Source organism: Sminthopsis crassicaudata, chromosome 1, assembly GCF_048593235.1.
Source record: "Sminthopsis crassicaudata isolate SCR6 chromosome 1, ASM4859323v1, whole genome shotgun sequence".
Lineage (NCBI taxonomy): Eukaryota > Metazoa > Chordata > Mammalia > Dasyuromorphia > Dasyuridae > Sminthopsis > Sminthopsis crassicaudata.
The window spans coordinates 699,320,739-699,337,358 of NC_133617.1; the positions used below are offsets into that span (position 1 = coordinate 699,320,739).

General features: G+C 39.5%; 1 protein-coding gene across 1 annotated transcript in view; it reads right to left on the reverse strand.

Moving 5' to 3' along the window:
- ALDH1L1 (aldehyde dehydrogenase 1 family member L1) overlaps window positions 1-16,620 on the reverse strand; it is a 70,864-nt gene that overhangs the window by 37,032 nt on the left and 17,212 nt on the right. Inside the window, exons 5-12 of the mRNA XM_074283805.1 lie at window positions 15,475-15,576; window positions 14,629-14,718; window positions 13,459-13,596; window positions 11,796-11,921; window positions 9,906-9,997; window positions 4,539-4,686; window positions 2,216-2,335; window positions 1,030-1,157 (exon numbers count right to left, since the gene is read on the reverse strand). Of these exons, the coding sequence (XP_074139906.1) occupies window positions 1,030-1,157; window positions 2,216-2,335; window positions 4,539-4,686; window positions 9,906-9,997; window positions 11,796-11,921; window positions 13,459-13,596; window positions 14,629-14,718; window positions 15,475-15,576 (944 nt within the window). The remainder of the gene's footprint in view (window positions 1-1,029; window positions 1,158-2,215; window positions 2,336-4,538; window positions 4,687-9,905; window positions 9,998-11,795; window positions 11,922-13,458; window positions 13,597-14,628; window positions 14,719-15,474; window positions 15,577-16,620) is intronic.

The window sequence follows — 16,620 nt, forward strand, 5'->3', positions numbered from 1 at the left end:
ATGTTCTATATTCTAAGGGCCCTTCCAGCTCTGACGTTCTATGTTCTAAGGGTCCTTCCATCTCTGACATTCTATGTTCTAAGGGCCCTTCCATCTCTGACATTCTATGTTCTAAGGGTCCTTCCATCTCTGACATTCTATGTTCTAAGGGCTCTTCCAGCTCTGACGTTCTGTGTTCTAAGGGTCCTTCCATCTCTGACATTCTATATTCTAAGGGCCCTTCCAGCTCTGACGTTCTGTGTTCTAAGGGTCCTTCCAGCTCTGACGGTCTATGTTCTAAAGGCCTTTCCAAGTGCTGACATTCTATATTCTAAGGGCTCTTCCAGCTCTGACGTTCTGTGTTCTAAGGGTCCTTCCATCTCTGACATTCTATATTCTAAGGGCCCTTCCAGGTCTGATGTTCTATGTTCTAAGGGCCCTTCCATATCTGACATTCTATGTTCTAAAGGCCCTTCCATATCTGACATTCTATATTCTAAGGGCATTCCAGCTCTGACGTTCTGTGTTCTAAGGGCCCTTCCATATCTGACATTCTATATTCTAAGGGCCCTTCCAGCTCTGACATTCTGTGTTCTAAGGGTCCTTCCATCTCTGATGTTCTATGTTCTAAAGCCCCTTCCAAGTGCTGACATTGTATGTTCTAAGGGTCCTTCCAGCTATGATATTCTATATTCTAAGAGCCCTTCCAAATGCTGACATTCTATATTCTAAGGGCCCTTCCAGCTCTGACGTTCTGTGTTCTAAGGGCCCTTCCATATCTGACATTCTATGTTCTAAGGGCCCCCACCCCAGCTTTGCTACACTGTGATTCCATGACTGGTGATGGAAGTCAATGGGCATTTATCATATTTTCTCTTGTTATTTTTCTCTGTGCATGTGGGCTCAACTTCCATACCCACTGATTTTACAGGATAGTAGCTTCCTTCTTATTGAAGGTAGGTCTTGGGAAGGAACACTCTGGATCCCCTTTTCCAATGCTCGGTCTAAAGCCCCCACCCTCCCAGAGAGGAGGAAAGCTTTCTGGCTTACTTGTAGAGAAGTCGTCCCCTATCTCTGGCATTTATTTTCCCCCACACTCCATTCTCGAAGGCATCTTTGGCCGCAGCCACGGCCTGGTCGACATCAGAGAGCTGGGCGAGTGACACTTTGCAGATGGCCTGTGAGGAACAAAGCCAGGCACAAGGTTTCCTGGAGGGTCCAAGGCTCAGGACATCCATCACTCGGGGCACTTACACGAGCAGCGAGAGCACTTCCAATGTAAGTGCCCCCCCGAGACTCTCATGATAGATGTCCTGAACTTTATTTACTTCAGCCTAAAGCAGTCAGGGAAACTGGGAAGACCTGGACACTAGCTCAGTGTCCTATCAGTTCTGTGATCTTTGGACATTGGGGACATTTCTTCAGTTTTCATATTGGTATGTTAAGTCCTGTTTTCTTACTTCTGAGAAGGTGCCATCCACTTTGGAAGCAGTGAATAAGACTGAAATCAGAAAGACCTGAATTCAAATCCAGCTTCAGATGATTAATAGCTAGGTGACCTGTGAATAAATCACTTAAGCTATCTGCCTAAATTTCTTCCACTCTGAAATGGGAATAATAATAATGCATATCTCACAAGGTTGTGAAGATCAGGGGAGAAATTTATAAAGTGTTTTTAGCACAGTGCCTGGCACATAGCAAATGTCCCCTTCCCCTCTTCCAACTTATTTAATCTCTCTGGATCTCAGCTTCCTCATTTGTATAATGAAAGGGCTTCTATCACTAAATCTATGATTCTGTAGTCCTTTATTCCAGATGAGAGATGAAATAATGCTCATAAGAATTGGGGTGGGTGGGAAAATAAGGTAATGGTTGAAGTTCTATTTTTTTTCTCTTACCCCTTCCAGATTCACTCAGCATCCATAAAGCTCAGTTTTTATAAAACAACCAAATGGAGGTCCTTCCTCTTAATCTCTGGGGTATCAGATATCTACTTCCTCACACTGTGGTAGTACTTTACTGCTTCCAAAGATTTTATTCATTTTTATCTCATTTGAGACCACCAATTCTTACCCTTTTTAAATTGGGTGGGGCGGAGGTTATAATTTCCACTTTACAAATGGAGAAACTGAGATAGACTAACTTACTCAAGATCTCAGAGTACATAAGGGGTGAGATCTAGATCACCACTGGATGGAAGAGGAGAGGAAAGGGTTTGGCAGGCCTGCCAACTCACAGTCCCATCTGTTGGGTTGATGGTTTCATAGGTCTTAGCTCCTTCAGCATCCACAAACTTCCCCTTGATGAAGAGCTGGTGAGGCATTCGGATGGTCAGGTTGTTGATGGATTTCTCCACCTGAGAAGGAAAGTGACAATTGACTCTCCTTTCTCCAAAACCCAATATGAGATGTGGACTTTAAATTTCATTTGCCTTCTCAGACAAAAGGGATTGTTGCAGTGGCAGCTGAGGAGTGAGAAAATGTGTTTGAAGTTGGTTTGACATTTTTAGTTTCCCCTGCTAATGATGCTGTGGGGTCCCGGCTACATTTGGGGGCTATGGTAACCTCCACCTACAAAAATCCCCAGAACGCATTATAAACTCCAGTAGAATCCCAACTCCATAACTCTGTGTCAGCCTGATGATTTATTGCACTCTATAGAGCATCATCAATCACTTTGGTGTTGTATAGCAAAGACTTCCTTATGACTGGGGAAAATGGAAGTTGGGAGAAAGAAGCCTCATTGGGAAAAAAAGAAAAGTATCATCCACTCTTTTTTAGTTTGTTTGGTGTCGCCTACTCTTAGCTTTCCTGTCTCCTATTGTTGAAGGACAGAAATAGAATTATTCACATGGCTTATAGACCTTTAGGTAACCAGCATGAACTCCCAAGACTCCATGACTATCATTTACTCAAACAAAAGGAAATGCATCCATAAGATGCTTCTCAAATTTCCACATGGCACAAAGCTGGGAGGGAAAACCAACATGTCACATGGCAGTCAGGTTCTAAAAAGGCTTTTGACAGAATAGATTGAATCTAACAAAAAAGAAATGTAATAGGGATAATTGTAAAGTCATACACTTAGGTTCCAAAAATCAACTCCCTAATTTCAAAACAAGGGAAGAATGATTAGCAGTTCATTTAAAAAAGATCTGGAGGTCTTAGAGGACTGCAAACTCAACCTAAGCCAAGAAAAGGATATAAAAACAAAATAAAAATTTAGGCTTCAGGTTAGGGAAAAATTTGTTAATGATTAGAGCTTTTCAAAAGTAGACTGGGCTGCCTTGGAAAGTAGTGAATGTCCCCTTGATGGAAGCCTTTGGGCAAGTACTGGCTAGGTACTTGTCACACATGTCATAGAGGGGATTCCTATTCATACGTGGAATGGATTAAATGGTCTCTAAGGTACCTGCCACCTTTGAGATTCTAGGATTTTCTCAAGACATTTTCTCTTCTTCAAGGAGAGAGAAAACTTTCCTGCAATGTGGTACAGTGTTGGATGGGGCTGGGGTGGGGAGAGGAGTGGATAAATTTGGATTTAGAGGAGCTGTGTTTGAATTCCACTTTGTTATTCATTGTCTGTGTGACTTTGTTCAAGTCACCAGACCCCAGTTAGCTCATTTATAAAATAAAGGGGTTGAATTAAGTGACAGCCAAAATCCTGTTAAGCTCAGAAATGTACAATCTCAGGTGCAGAATTGTAGTGATTGTAGGTAATTGAATGTCAGAGCTTTGCTCTTAGCAACCTACACATTTACTGCCTGCCTGGAATACAAACTTTTAGATGGAGTACCTTGGAACTAGTTTTTAAGGGAGTTTGTATCAAGACAGAATAACAATTTTTAAAACAATATATAGATAGAAAAAAAAAACAGTTTTCAAATAAAGTTTTCAAGTTACTTAGAAAAAAAATTGCAAATAAAACAGGGCAACCTATTTTTCTATCTTCCATAGCATTTTTTCCATGGCATCCTGGTTCAAAATTCTTCCATTTCTCAAAGTTCAGATCATTGGAGTAACACAGTGTCAGGATTTTTCTTCCTGTATCACTTCAATTAAATACATATAAGATATATAAGCGGCAACTAAGTGGTACTATGAATAGAGGGCACTGGGCCTGGAGTCAGAAAAACCTGAATTCGAATGTGGCCTCAGTTACTACTTGTGTGACTCTGGGTGACTTATTTAATCCTACTTGCCTCATTTTCCTCATATGTAAAATGAGCTGGAAAAGAAAATGGCAAACCACTCCAATATCTTTGCCAAGAAAACCCCCAAATTCGGGCATGAGGAGTTGGATATGACTGTACTTACTGAGCAGGATCTGTAAGGTTCCCCTAAACGTATCCCTATGTTGATGTTTCCGCAATATCCCTAACGGATATGGAGAATAAAGCCATGGAAGAAAGGATTCTCAAATGCAGCTTTTAGAATTCTGCAGGAATTTGATTTCAGCTGCCACTTTGGATTCCAAAAAAAAGTGAGTGTCATCATCACATGGGGTTTGTTTAGAAGGTTCCCCATATTTTTTGGATGGGAATGTGATTTACCACCTACATAGTCTATAGCTTGTTCTTCTTCTCCATCTTCCCCTCTCAGTTTCCTAATCAGCATCTGAATGAAGTCCCCAAAGGCAGTTGCCATGTACACATCTTCATTCTCTAATTCCAGGCCATTACATTGCAATTTAACTTCTTCTACGAGCCTAGAAAAAAAGAGATTTGAGAACACATGATACATGTTTGCACATCTCTGCATCTGCAGAGATTAAGACTAAATGCAAGACCAGCAAGATGGCAATGACCACCAGCCCCCATCATTGTTCTTACTGGTATCACCAGCCTCCTCATTCCCACCATCATGTTTTTCTGAGGTCTCACAGACTATGGAATGATAGCATGCTTGAATAATAGTTACCAAGATAGTAACTAATCAATAAAAACAGCCTGCTTAAAAGTTTGCAAACACATTAAAACATCTCATTTCTCATCTATTTCTTCTGTCTTTAAGGACTTTATGCTGTAGAAGGAAGAAGACACAAATAAAACTATTAATCACCATGCAGATAATGAACAGAAGATGCATAAATAGCAAATGCAAGTTAACAACAAAATCAAGCATGATTTGTTAGCAATGAGTTTTTTGTGCAAAAGGAGATCTTGGTTAATCAAGGAAATATTTCTGAAGAATTTAGAATTTAGAAAGAACTGGGGGCCATAGTTTAAGAGGGATTCTGCTATAAACTTAAGCATGTGCCACAAGTGGTCAAGATGGTGCCAGATGGCTTTATCATTTACGGGACAGTTGGAGAGTGCTTAAGATGGAGGAAAGAAGACAAGAGTATGGTCTTTGAATAACTAAAGGATTACTGGGGAGAGAAGACATCCCTTTAAACTAAAAATTGTACAATGCTAGGTGCAGAACATAGCACTTGGCTGTGCTATTGATTGGGAAATGGATGCCAGAGCTTAGAATAGAACTAGAATCAATTTGGAGAAAGAGGGAGTTATCACAAGGGGCAGAGTTCAGAAATTCAAAGGAAGCAGAAATCTTTTTAAAGATAGCACTGTCTCAGGACAGAATGAGCTCCCTAAGGGGGTGGCCGGGTGGTCCAATGTTAGCATATGGAATTTGCAGTTAGGAAGACCTGAGTTTGAATCTGACTTCCGACACTTAACTAGCTTGACAAGCCATTTAAGCTCCAGCTGCTTCAGTGTCTTCAATTGTAAAATTAGGCTAATAATAGCATCCACCTCACACTATTGCTATGAAGAACAGATGAAATAATAAGGGCTTTCTAAAACCTTGGGGTGTTGTATAAATGATAGCTATGATTAATATTTATCACCCTTACTATTATGAAGTTGTTGTTATTATTATCTCTCTGTCATTGGAAGTGTTCATGTAGAGACTAGATGATTACTTGTTAGGGAAGATATATAAAGAAAGGTTCTTAACACATTCTATGTCAGGCCCACCCTTCCCCTTTGATGATTTGACAAAGATGATCTCATTTATTCTTCACAGCAAGACTGTGAAATTAATACTATTATTAGCTTTATTTTACAGATGAGAACACTGAGGCAAAGATTAAATAACTTATCCAAGATTACGAAGCTAATAAGCATCTGAAGCCAGATTCAAACTCAGGACTTCCCGACTTCAAGTCTCATACTCTAAACGCTCTACCCACTAGCTACCCTTTCCCCCCAGAATAATATATTTTAAATGCACAAAATCAAAATCCCATATCGATATGTATAAGAAATGAGAATTATAAAAGGGGCCAATTATATTGAAATAATTATCAAAATATAAGTTCACAGATCCCACCTTAAAAATACCTGCTATAGAGATGCTTCTTGAATGGGGTGGAAGAGAAATCATCCTTTAAAATCCTTTCAAACTCTGAGATTCTGTGAACTATTGGTTCTACAGAAGGAGGCAGAAGGATCAAATTCAACTCCCTCATCTTACTGACTCAATGTGCTATCTTCTACATCTTCCTGCCTATTACGGGAAATAGTGTACTGGGCTAGATCAAAGTAAACTAGAGGCAGGATGTCATGCTGGCCACTGAGACTGAGACAAAACAGTCAAGCTGTGAATTATAACTACAATTAATTTGTTCTGGAGTTCCAAGGGAGACCACCAGGAGGCAGTTCCCAAGCTGGGTTCATTGGATTAGGAATTCAAAATGGCCTGGGGCTGGAGAAGGGATGGAAAATGAGACTCCCCATGGGAAAGACATCTCCATGGTCCCGGCAGGATTTCACTGTAGCCTGGAGAAAGATTTATGGCTAGAGGGAGAGGCAGCTGAGAGAGGTTATGCTTGGTAAGTTATTGGTATTTTACACCCATAGAATAACATCATAAACTGTTGTCAGAGGGAGAAGGAAGGGAAGAAATTGCTTTTAATCTCCATTTTAATTTGTTTTGGTTTGGATCTGTGATTTCATCAATATAAGAAATCCCTGAAACCAGCAAACAAACAAACAAACAAAAATCCTTCCTTCTAGTGAGGCGGTCTTGTAATTTATCACATTGGAGAATTTCCTGGGATCCTGAGAAATTTAGGCACTTGCCCAGAGTAACCATACATCCATGCTGAGGGAGGTTATCCATGGGGTAATAATTTGTCCTGGAGTACTGAGAGTGCTGTCAGGAGGCATCTCAGGACTGAGTTGAGTGGCTCTATCCCCTTTATTATCCTGCCTTTTTTCCAATTCAGATTTTTAAAAAATTTGTCTTTAAGAATATGAGAATTCAACAGTCTAAAGAAGCGGTAAAGATGAGTTAGCTCTCCTTAAATTGTTTTCATAACTGACACTTATGTAATATTTTAAGGTTTTAAAAAGCATTTTGTATATATTATCTAATTTGAGAAGCATAAAAACCCTAAGAGGTAAGTATTACAGCTGTTACTATACCTATTTAAAGTATGAAGAAACTGAGGTTGAAAAAGCTTAAGTGACTTGGTGATGGTCATAGAGCTATGATCACATGGGATTTAAACACAGATCATTCTAACTCTAGGTACACTACTTTATGCTTGCAGATGAAGAAAAAAGGAGACTTGGACAGGGAAAGTGAATTACTCAGTGTGCCACAGGAACCAGGTAGTGGAAAGGTGAAGACTCAAACTTGGCTTTCAGTATCCTCCACAAAATGAGGAAATTGGACACTAAAATCCCTTCCAACTTTCCTATCTTCTAACCAACTTGATATCTATTTTCTACGTGTTCCTTTTCTTGGTAAATACTATTTTTCAGTGACTTGATTATAGCATGTATCAGAGAGACTATTAAATACCAATTATACCATTTGAGTTAATAGTTTCTTTACTTTCTATTTAAAATGAAAATTAGCCCTGAGGAGAGTGAGAGTGGAAAGAATACAGGATTTGGAGGTGGAGGCCCTGCATATTAACCCCAAATTTGTCATTTCTTTACCTGTATGACGTTGGGTAAACTGTTTACATTTCTGGACCTCAATTCCCTCATCTGTAAAATGAGGTTCCTAGACAACTTCTAAGATTGCTTTCTCTTTTAAATCTATGATTCTATAAATATTGGGCATGTTTACTTAACAATAAACCAAGCCAGGCTTTTTAAGACATGACGTATTTGGTGGAAGATAAACTTCAAAAAAACTATTAAACCACATAGCATGAGATTATGTCATGGAGAACCAGCCAGAGGGTTATCTCCTTTTGGATACCCTGATAAAAACATTCCTGACCACAAGCATTTTTCCATGGGAAAATGTGCTTATGTCAAGTGAGAAAATGGATTATTAAGAGAAATGAGCCTTGACCCTAGGAATTATTTGAAGAATCAAAGAACAACAATGTCATGTAATGGAAAGGACTTGGCAGTCAGGGGTCAGTGTTGTCCTTTCTTTTGAGACTCATTTACAAAAAATAAAAGAATCAGACTCCAAGATCACTATGGTCTTCCTGCTCAAAATCAGTAATTCTGTGTTCTCAGGTGCTGCTTCCATCTAACTTTCTGTGGTTCTATAAAATGGGTGGACTTGGCAAGACTACTGAGGTCCCCAAAGAAGTGATCTATTGAAGTAGATCAGGTGCACTGATTTCAAATTCTGGTTCTGTGTGTGATGTTAGGCAAGTTGCCTTTTCCATTTTGACGTCAGTTTTTCCATTTAAAAAGTGAGTAGATTGGACTAGATGTTCTCCAAGGTCACTTCTAGTGCTAAATCTATTCTTCTAAGATCTTGTTCCAAGATTGTTCTAAGATCTTGGGGGAGATGCCCTGTAATTGGACTTCTTGTTCCTAACAGATAGGGGACTGGGGGAGTCTCTGGATCCCATTATGGAAGAGAAAAGATTGAAGTTAAACATGAAAAAATGTTTGTAGCTGTTCTTTTTATAGTGGCAAGGAAGTGGAAATTGAGTGGATACCCATAAGTTGGGGAATGGTTGAATAAGTTATGATATATGAATATTATTGTTTTATAAGAAACAATCAGCAGGATGATTTCAGAGACCTGGAGAGACTTACATGAACTGATGCTAAGTAAAGTGAGTAGAATTGAAAGAACATTGTACACAGCAACAAGATTATGTGATGATCAAACTTTGATGGGCGTGGCTCTTTTCAACACTGAGATGATTCAAGCCAATTCTAATAGACTTGTGATGGAGAGAGTGATCTACCTCCAGAGAGATGACTCTGGGGACTGAATGTGGATTACAACGTAATATTTTTACCTTTTTTGTTGTTGTTGTTGTTTGCTTGCTTGCTTGCTTTTCTCTTTCTTTAAAAGCTTTTTATTTTCAAAACACATGCATACTTATCAACATTCACCTTTGCAAAGCCTTGTGTTCTAAATTTTTTCTCCCTCTCTTTTCCCACCCTCTCCCCAGATGGCAAATAATCCATTATCTGTTAAACGTATGTGAAATTCTTCTATACATATTTTCACAATTATTATCTTGCACAAGAAAAATTAGATCAAAAAGAAAAAAATGAGAAGCAAAAGAAATTGCAATTGCTTTTTTTTTTCACTTTTTTTCCTTTTTCATCTGTTTTTTTCTGGCACAGCATGATAAATGTGGAAAAATATTCAGAAGAATTGCACCTTTAACCTATATTTGGATTATATGATGTCTAAGGGAGGGGAGAAATGGAAATGGAAAATATGGACACAATGTTTTGCAAGGATAAATGTTGAAAACTATCTCTGCATGTATTTTGAAAAATAAAAAGCTATTTAAATATTCTTTGTTGTAAGGGATGATTCTCTGGGAGGGGGTGAAGTGAAGGATACAGGGGAAATGTAAAACCAAAAGATATTAATAAAATTTTTATTTCAACTATGAAAAAAGTGAAACATTATTCCAACCCTTCATTCCAAAGGTCTCCAAAGCAAACTCCCCAAAGTCTTGTCCCATTTTCTCACCTCACAACATCTACAGATGCTGCACCAGATTTGAAGAAATCAGTGGAGCTTTCGATCTCGGCGACATTGGGCAAAATCCTCTGCCAGGCATCCTGAAAGGTAAAGCCAGACGAGAGTAATCCAGCTACTCATGCATCAGTATAAACATGGGCTTTGGTGCACAGGGAGAATGAAGAGACTGAGAGATGGCATTGGGAAATGGGAAGAAATGAATATAAGCCTGCACATGTAACTGCCCCTCCTTCAGTCTTTGGAACAAAGATCTGCTCTGTTAGTCTTTGTCTAGTATATTTTGGCTCCTGGAGCTTCAATTTTATTCCTCCCTTTGCCCCAGTTGCTTCTTTTTCTCTAGTTGCTAGGCTCTTCACTGTTCTTATGCATCCTGAGGATATGAGAGGGAAATTCTGATTTCCCCTCTTTGTCAGCTCCCTGAGTCCTCCATCAAGTTCTTTATCACTGTTCAATGCTATTCTTCCTATCTTGCTGCAATTTGTTTTGGAGTTAGGCCATAATGAGATGCCCTAGAGTGAGCCTGGTTACCCATCCCAAAGGACAATAATAGAAAAAGAGGGCTAGGTTGAAGTAATTAAAGGCATTTCTTTTCTTCTAAGTCATTTCAGTCATGTCTGGCTCTTTGTAACCTAATTTGGGATTTTTCTTGGCAAAAATACTGTAGAAGTTTTCCATTTCCTTCTCCAGCTCACTTTATGCATGTGAGCTGGATTCTTTTATAGATAAGGAAACTGAGGTAAATAAGATTAAGTGACTTGTCCAGGGTCCTACGACTAATAAGTATGTGACCAGATTTGAATTCAGAAAAATGAGTTTTCCTGACTCCAGACCTGACATTCTATCTGTTGTGCTACCTTTCTTTTTTACTCTTACTGTAATTATCCTTACTGAGGACCCTTTTTCCTTTCTTCTGGTCTATTGCAACCTTCCCATCTCCAATCTAAATGTCCAGTTCCACTCAATCCTCCAAGTGCATCCTTATAATCATGTCATTCTTCTGCTTAAAAATGTTAACTACCCCCTTTATGGAACCTTCCTTGACAACCCCTCTCTTCACTACCCTTAGCTAAAAGCGACTTTATAACTTATATGAACTGATGTTAAGTGAGGTGACTAGAACCAAGAGAAGATTGCATCTAGCAACAACAAGATTATATAATGATCAGTTCTGATAGATGTGGCTCTTTTCAGCAATGAGATGTTTTGAGGCAATTCCAATAGATTTGTGATAGAAAGAACCATCTGCATCCAGAGAGAGGAATATAAAAACTGAATGTGGATCACAGCATAGTATTTTAAAAATCATTTTTGGTTGTTGTTTGCCTGTTTTTTTTTTCCTTTTCCCTTTTTGATCTGATTTTTCTTGTGCAGCATGTTAAATATGGAAACGTATTTAGAAGAATTACACATGCTTAACCTATATTAGATTATTTGCTGTCTAGGGGAGGGGAAGAGAAAGGGAGGGAGAAAAATTTGGAACACAAGGTTTTGCAAGGGTGAATGTTGAAAACTATTTTTGCATATATTTTGAAAAATAAAAGGATATTATTTTTAAAAGTAACATTATATTTCCCAAACCACTTGAACTTCTTAACTGTTTCACCCTCCCATCTATCATAGTTTTTGTTTGTTATCCATCACAATGACTGCTTTCCATGATTTCTCATTATCTACTTCTAATCTATTAGGTGCCATTAGACTGTGAGCTTCTTGAGAGTGGGCACTGTGCTATTATTTTTTTTACTATGGCATTTCTAGCACAATCTTTTGCACATAGTAGGTTCTTAATAACTATTAATGAATTTTATTGAAATGGAGCACCATTGTTTGGGGATAACAACTAAGAGAGAAAGATTCAGAAGCAAATTTTCCTCTCACCCGAATGGCCTCTGCAGTGACCATCTCCTCTTCAGTCAGCTCTAGGGTGCTACTATCTGCTGATTTGAAGAAATTGGATGCTGGGATCATTTTGCCATCTTCAAGCTGTATGTTTTTCACCACAAGCTGCAAAGGGACAATTCTTACATTTACAACTCTTCTATTTCAATTTGAATCACCTGGCCTTTAATTACCATTCCTCATCTGACATAAGTATCTCCTGGGATATACGCCAAGGACTCCCTTCTCATTTCCCACCACTTAGTCATCTTCTTGCACTATCTCCTACTTCACTCCAATCAATGAACATCTGTTGAGCATCTACTATGTGCCTGATGAAGAGGTGATCCTCCCTATCCATACCAACACTTCTATAGGCACCCTTGATCCCCTCCCTCCCATCTTCTCCAGTAAATCGTCTTCATTATCACCTCCACAAACTTTCTTAAATCTCTATTTGCTGGCTCCTTTCTTGCCATGTACAAACATGCCCATGTCTCTCTCCTCCCATCCTTGAAACATATTCACTAGATTACACCATCCCGCCAGCTAACATTCCTTCTCCTTCCTTCTCTTCATGGATAAATCCTGAAGAATGCTAGCTACCCTAAGTGACTCTTCTTCTCCTGTGACTTTCTGATAAACCCTCTATAATCTGGTTTCCGGTCTCATCATTCAATTGAAACCTTCCAAATTCTCTCCAAAGTTATCCATGAAGCTCTTAATTTCCAAATCCAATGGCTTCTTCTTAAGCTTCATCTTTCTTTACTTCTCTGCAACATTTGACACTGTATCATCATCTTTGCTTCCCACTCTAAACTTTCTAGGCATTCATGACATGGGCTTCTGCTGATTCTTATTCTATTTATCTGAGACATCTTTCTCAGTCTGCTTTACTGGTTCTTCTCTCCATGACCGACTAACTAGATGCCCCCATGCCTTTGGGGAACCATGCCCCAGGACCTCTTGACTTTTTGATCTATAATATATTTTTAGCTCCCATTGGTTTGTAATACCATTTTGGGCAGTGTCCTGAAAAATAGCCCTGTACCACATGCTGTTAGTGAAGGGATTTGTTAATTCTGATTAGCTAAAAATGCTGAGTTTAACACTGATTAACTATCTCCAACTCAGAGTAACCGAAGAGAACTCTTAATCTATCCTCTTGCTACCCCAACCCTTCCCTTCTTCTGAACTTCTTGATTATAGTCAAGGGTATCGTGGTCCTCTGAGAGGGCTTGCAACATTGGAGTCATCCTTGACTTCATTGGCTACAGGTAGCCAATCAGTTCCCAAATCTTATTATTTCTACCTTTTTTTACCTTTATGATTTATGTTATCTTTCTTCACTCATACTTTTATCATGGTTCATGCCCTTATCACTTTTGCCTCGGCTACTGCAATAATCTTCTAATTGGTTTCCTTTACTTAATAGGTGTTGGGTTTCAGATCGAAAGACAGGCTTTCTAGCTCTAGATCTCTTTCCATTACCCTGATCTCTCTCTTCCCTTCCCCTTGACTACTGTTCCATGTAGCAAGAAACTGGACACATTACACAGGCTAGAAGAGACCTATGGGAGTCCTTGAACAAGTTCTTAGACATATAAGTATGGAAAACAAATCCCGGACCAAAGGAAGGAAAACACTGAATAAGGCTACTCACCATTTTGCCATCATTTCCAAACAGAACAAGGCCTGTTTTGGTGACAACGCCTGGTCGGCTAGCTCCTGGAATGTCCAATATCTCTCCCTCTGGCACAAGACCATTGTCATTAAGGGTTGATCCAAAAAACGTCAGTCTCTGGGGAGAGAACAGAATCAAGGAAAGAAGAGCGTGATCTGTCATTTGAAATTCTGAAAAAGATTCAGAAACATCTGCGAAAGGGCTTCTGTAAAATGTTGGCCAGATGTGGCCCTTTGAGGTGGGAAGAGCCCTGGACTGGATAGTTAAGTCTCAGCTCTGCCCTTGACTCACTATGTAATGTTGTGTACAGTAGTAACTTAAATACTGGGACCTCATGTTAAAAAAGATATGACTAAAAATAATAAATTTTATGTATGTTTTATCTTATAACTTGCAAAGCACTTTTCTCATGACAACCTATGAAGCAGGAAATACAACTATTATTATGTAAGTAGAATATAAATTCTTTGAATCCAGGGACCATGTCATTTTTATATTCAAGCCCCCAAGAATAGTAATTGCTTAATAGATACTTATTGATTATTATTTCCATTTTACAGATGAGAAGATTGAAGCTCAGGGAGTCCAGGTGAGCTGAGTAGGATCACAAAGTGGTCCAACTTTGGAGCTGGGATTTGGACCCAGGTGACCTGGAGCTCTCTCCTGTGCCCCATAAACCTTAGCTTATGAAAGTTTAATGAGACTGAATTCCTGTTTCATGTCACTTGGGTAGACTGGGACTTGGCATTTACTAACATTGGGACCACTTTGTGGTGAAAAGACTATGGCAATCACCACTGGCTGGCTTCCAACTAGGGTTGATTCAGATTAGCCATTCCAAATGGCTCACTTCCACATTAAGATCTGTCCTGTGCTATTGGAGCCCTAGACCTGTTTCTCCTCTTTATCTTGCCCTGCTTCCCTCAAAGCCTCTTTCTCTTCTCCTTTTTATTATCTGAACCTTATAACTTCCATTAGATTTACTCTCCTCTGATTGACTCCTGACTCTTGCTTTCTGTCCCTGTGTGGGGCCCATCTCTTTTCCCAACTTATTGCTATCCATGCCCTATTCTGCCATCTAGATTAGAAAGGAGATGAGAAAACAGGATCAGGACCAAGACTAGGTCCCTCAGCCCCTAACATACCTACCTGCCCATTAGCCTCCGTCCAGGCTCCAGGAACTTTATCATTTCCCCGAATCCAGTTGTGGATAGCTTTTGCTGGCTGGTCCCAGTTGATCTGCAGAGACCACAGTAATAACAATTTACATTTGGATGAATTTGTAAAACATCTTCCTCCAAACACAGCTATGAGGCAGGTAATACAAAGATTATAATCTCCATTTTTGGCAACGAGGAATATGTAAAACTACTTGTCCATAGTCACTCAACTAATTAAGTGTCAGAGTCATATGTGAAGGTCTCCTGACTCCTTAGTGTTTTCCCCATTATTTGACACTGTCTTCTTTGGCACCTTGTGTATTTGGCTAATCTTTAACTTCTCTTGAGGGCTCCTGAACCAAACCAAAGGTCATCCTTCCAAGGATACAGAGGATTGTAGAACTAGAGCTGGAATGGAGTCCAACACTCTCATTTTAGAGATAAAGAAACTGAAGCACAGAGAAGTTTAAGTTTTTGGCCCATTTCTTTTGAGGCTCAACTCCTGACTCTTTGGACCTTCTCTACCATGATTCTTAGTGTGTACCTTCTCATTCCATCCTCAATCATGTTGCTATTCCAGTTCCTGAATGACTCCAGAGTGTATCCTTCACTAGAACACACCCTTGCCAGGTGTCAGAAGGTAAAAAGGTGTCAAGATTTGTGGTCACTGCAACTGAACCAGGAGTTTGAGCTAGAATTCTCCTAAAGTTCACTATGAGCTCTCCCTCCTCTGAAAGAGGAAAAGTTTTTTTGTTTGTTTGTTTGTTTGTTTTTTGGCTGAGGCAATTGGGGTTAAGTGACTTGCATATTTGCTGATTGCTCCTTTGGCCCTTACCTTGGCATTTTCCTTCTTCTGTATTCCTTCATAAGTTGCCCCCTCTTCAGTTTGAGGAATTTTGGGGGCTTTGCCCTCAGAGATTAATCTTACTGCCTCCACCTGAGAAGAAATAAGCAAGGACATAGTGAGTTTTTAATAGGAGCAGTACATTTGTGGATAGGAGAGGTATATCATAAATCTCCCATGGGAGTCTTCCCTTTGGGAAGCTCAGCTCTATTCACAAAAATGGGGATACTTCATGGGTGCAAGGTATCACACAGTGATGGTGTACTAGGGGACTGCTCTTAGGGCCAGTGCCAGATGTGGTTCTAGGGCAGAGTGGTGACCTCAAAGTTAAATTTCAAGATCATGGGGTTCATGTTCACACAAATCTGTTAGATGTACACAGAGGACAAAAGCATTATTTCATGGCCTCCCATGGAACCTAAAAAATCTTAGCCACAAACTGTCTTCTTGAACTTTTTCTTTTGTGTGCCATCAGTGACAATGGGTATATATGTGTTTGTGGCTCAAGACAATCCATCACTGCTGTCAAAGGAACAACATTTGCCTGTGCCTTGCTGAGGATGAATCATCCTGAGCATTACCTGCACACATAAAGGTTAGATAGGGCTTTTATTGGAGAATGGAAAACAGGGAGACTTATAGATCTCAAGGAAATGAGGAGGTCTCCTTTCCTCACCCTGCCTTTAGGAAAAGAAAAAGAAGGCATTCATTGAAATTGTATAGCTCTCATCATAATTCAGACTTCCTTTTCTCTAGAAGAATTCTTCTCTCTCTGCTGGAGGCAAGAAGGCAGCCTTTGGTGGCTAAAATGGAGGTACTGGGGAGCAGCTCTCCACATAATCAGTATCATGGAACATTGAGGGTGCAGACAGCATTCTTTCCAGAGTTCCTTTGAACTCTCCAACTTTTTTTCCCCAGTAGGTGATAACTACTTTTCATAAGTCCTTAGGTCATCAAGCAAATAAAGACTTAGAAATATAAAATTTCTAAGCTAGAAGGGGCTCTGGAGATCTGTGAAATCAAACTCTCTTCCACTGATATTTCCTTTATAGATGGCTATCCAGTTTCTCTATCTAAAGACTTCTAGTGATAGTGAGCTCATTCCAACATATGGGGATTCTTATTCTGAGTCTAAAT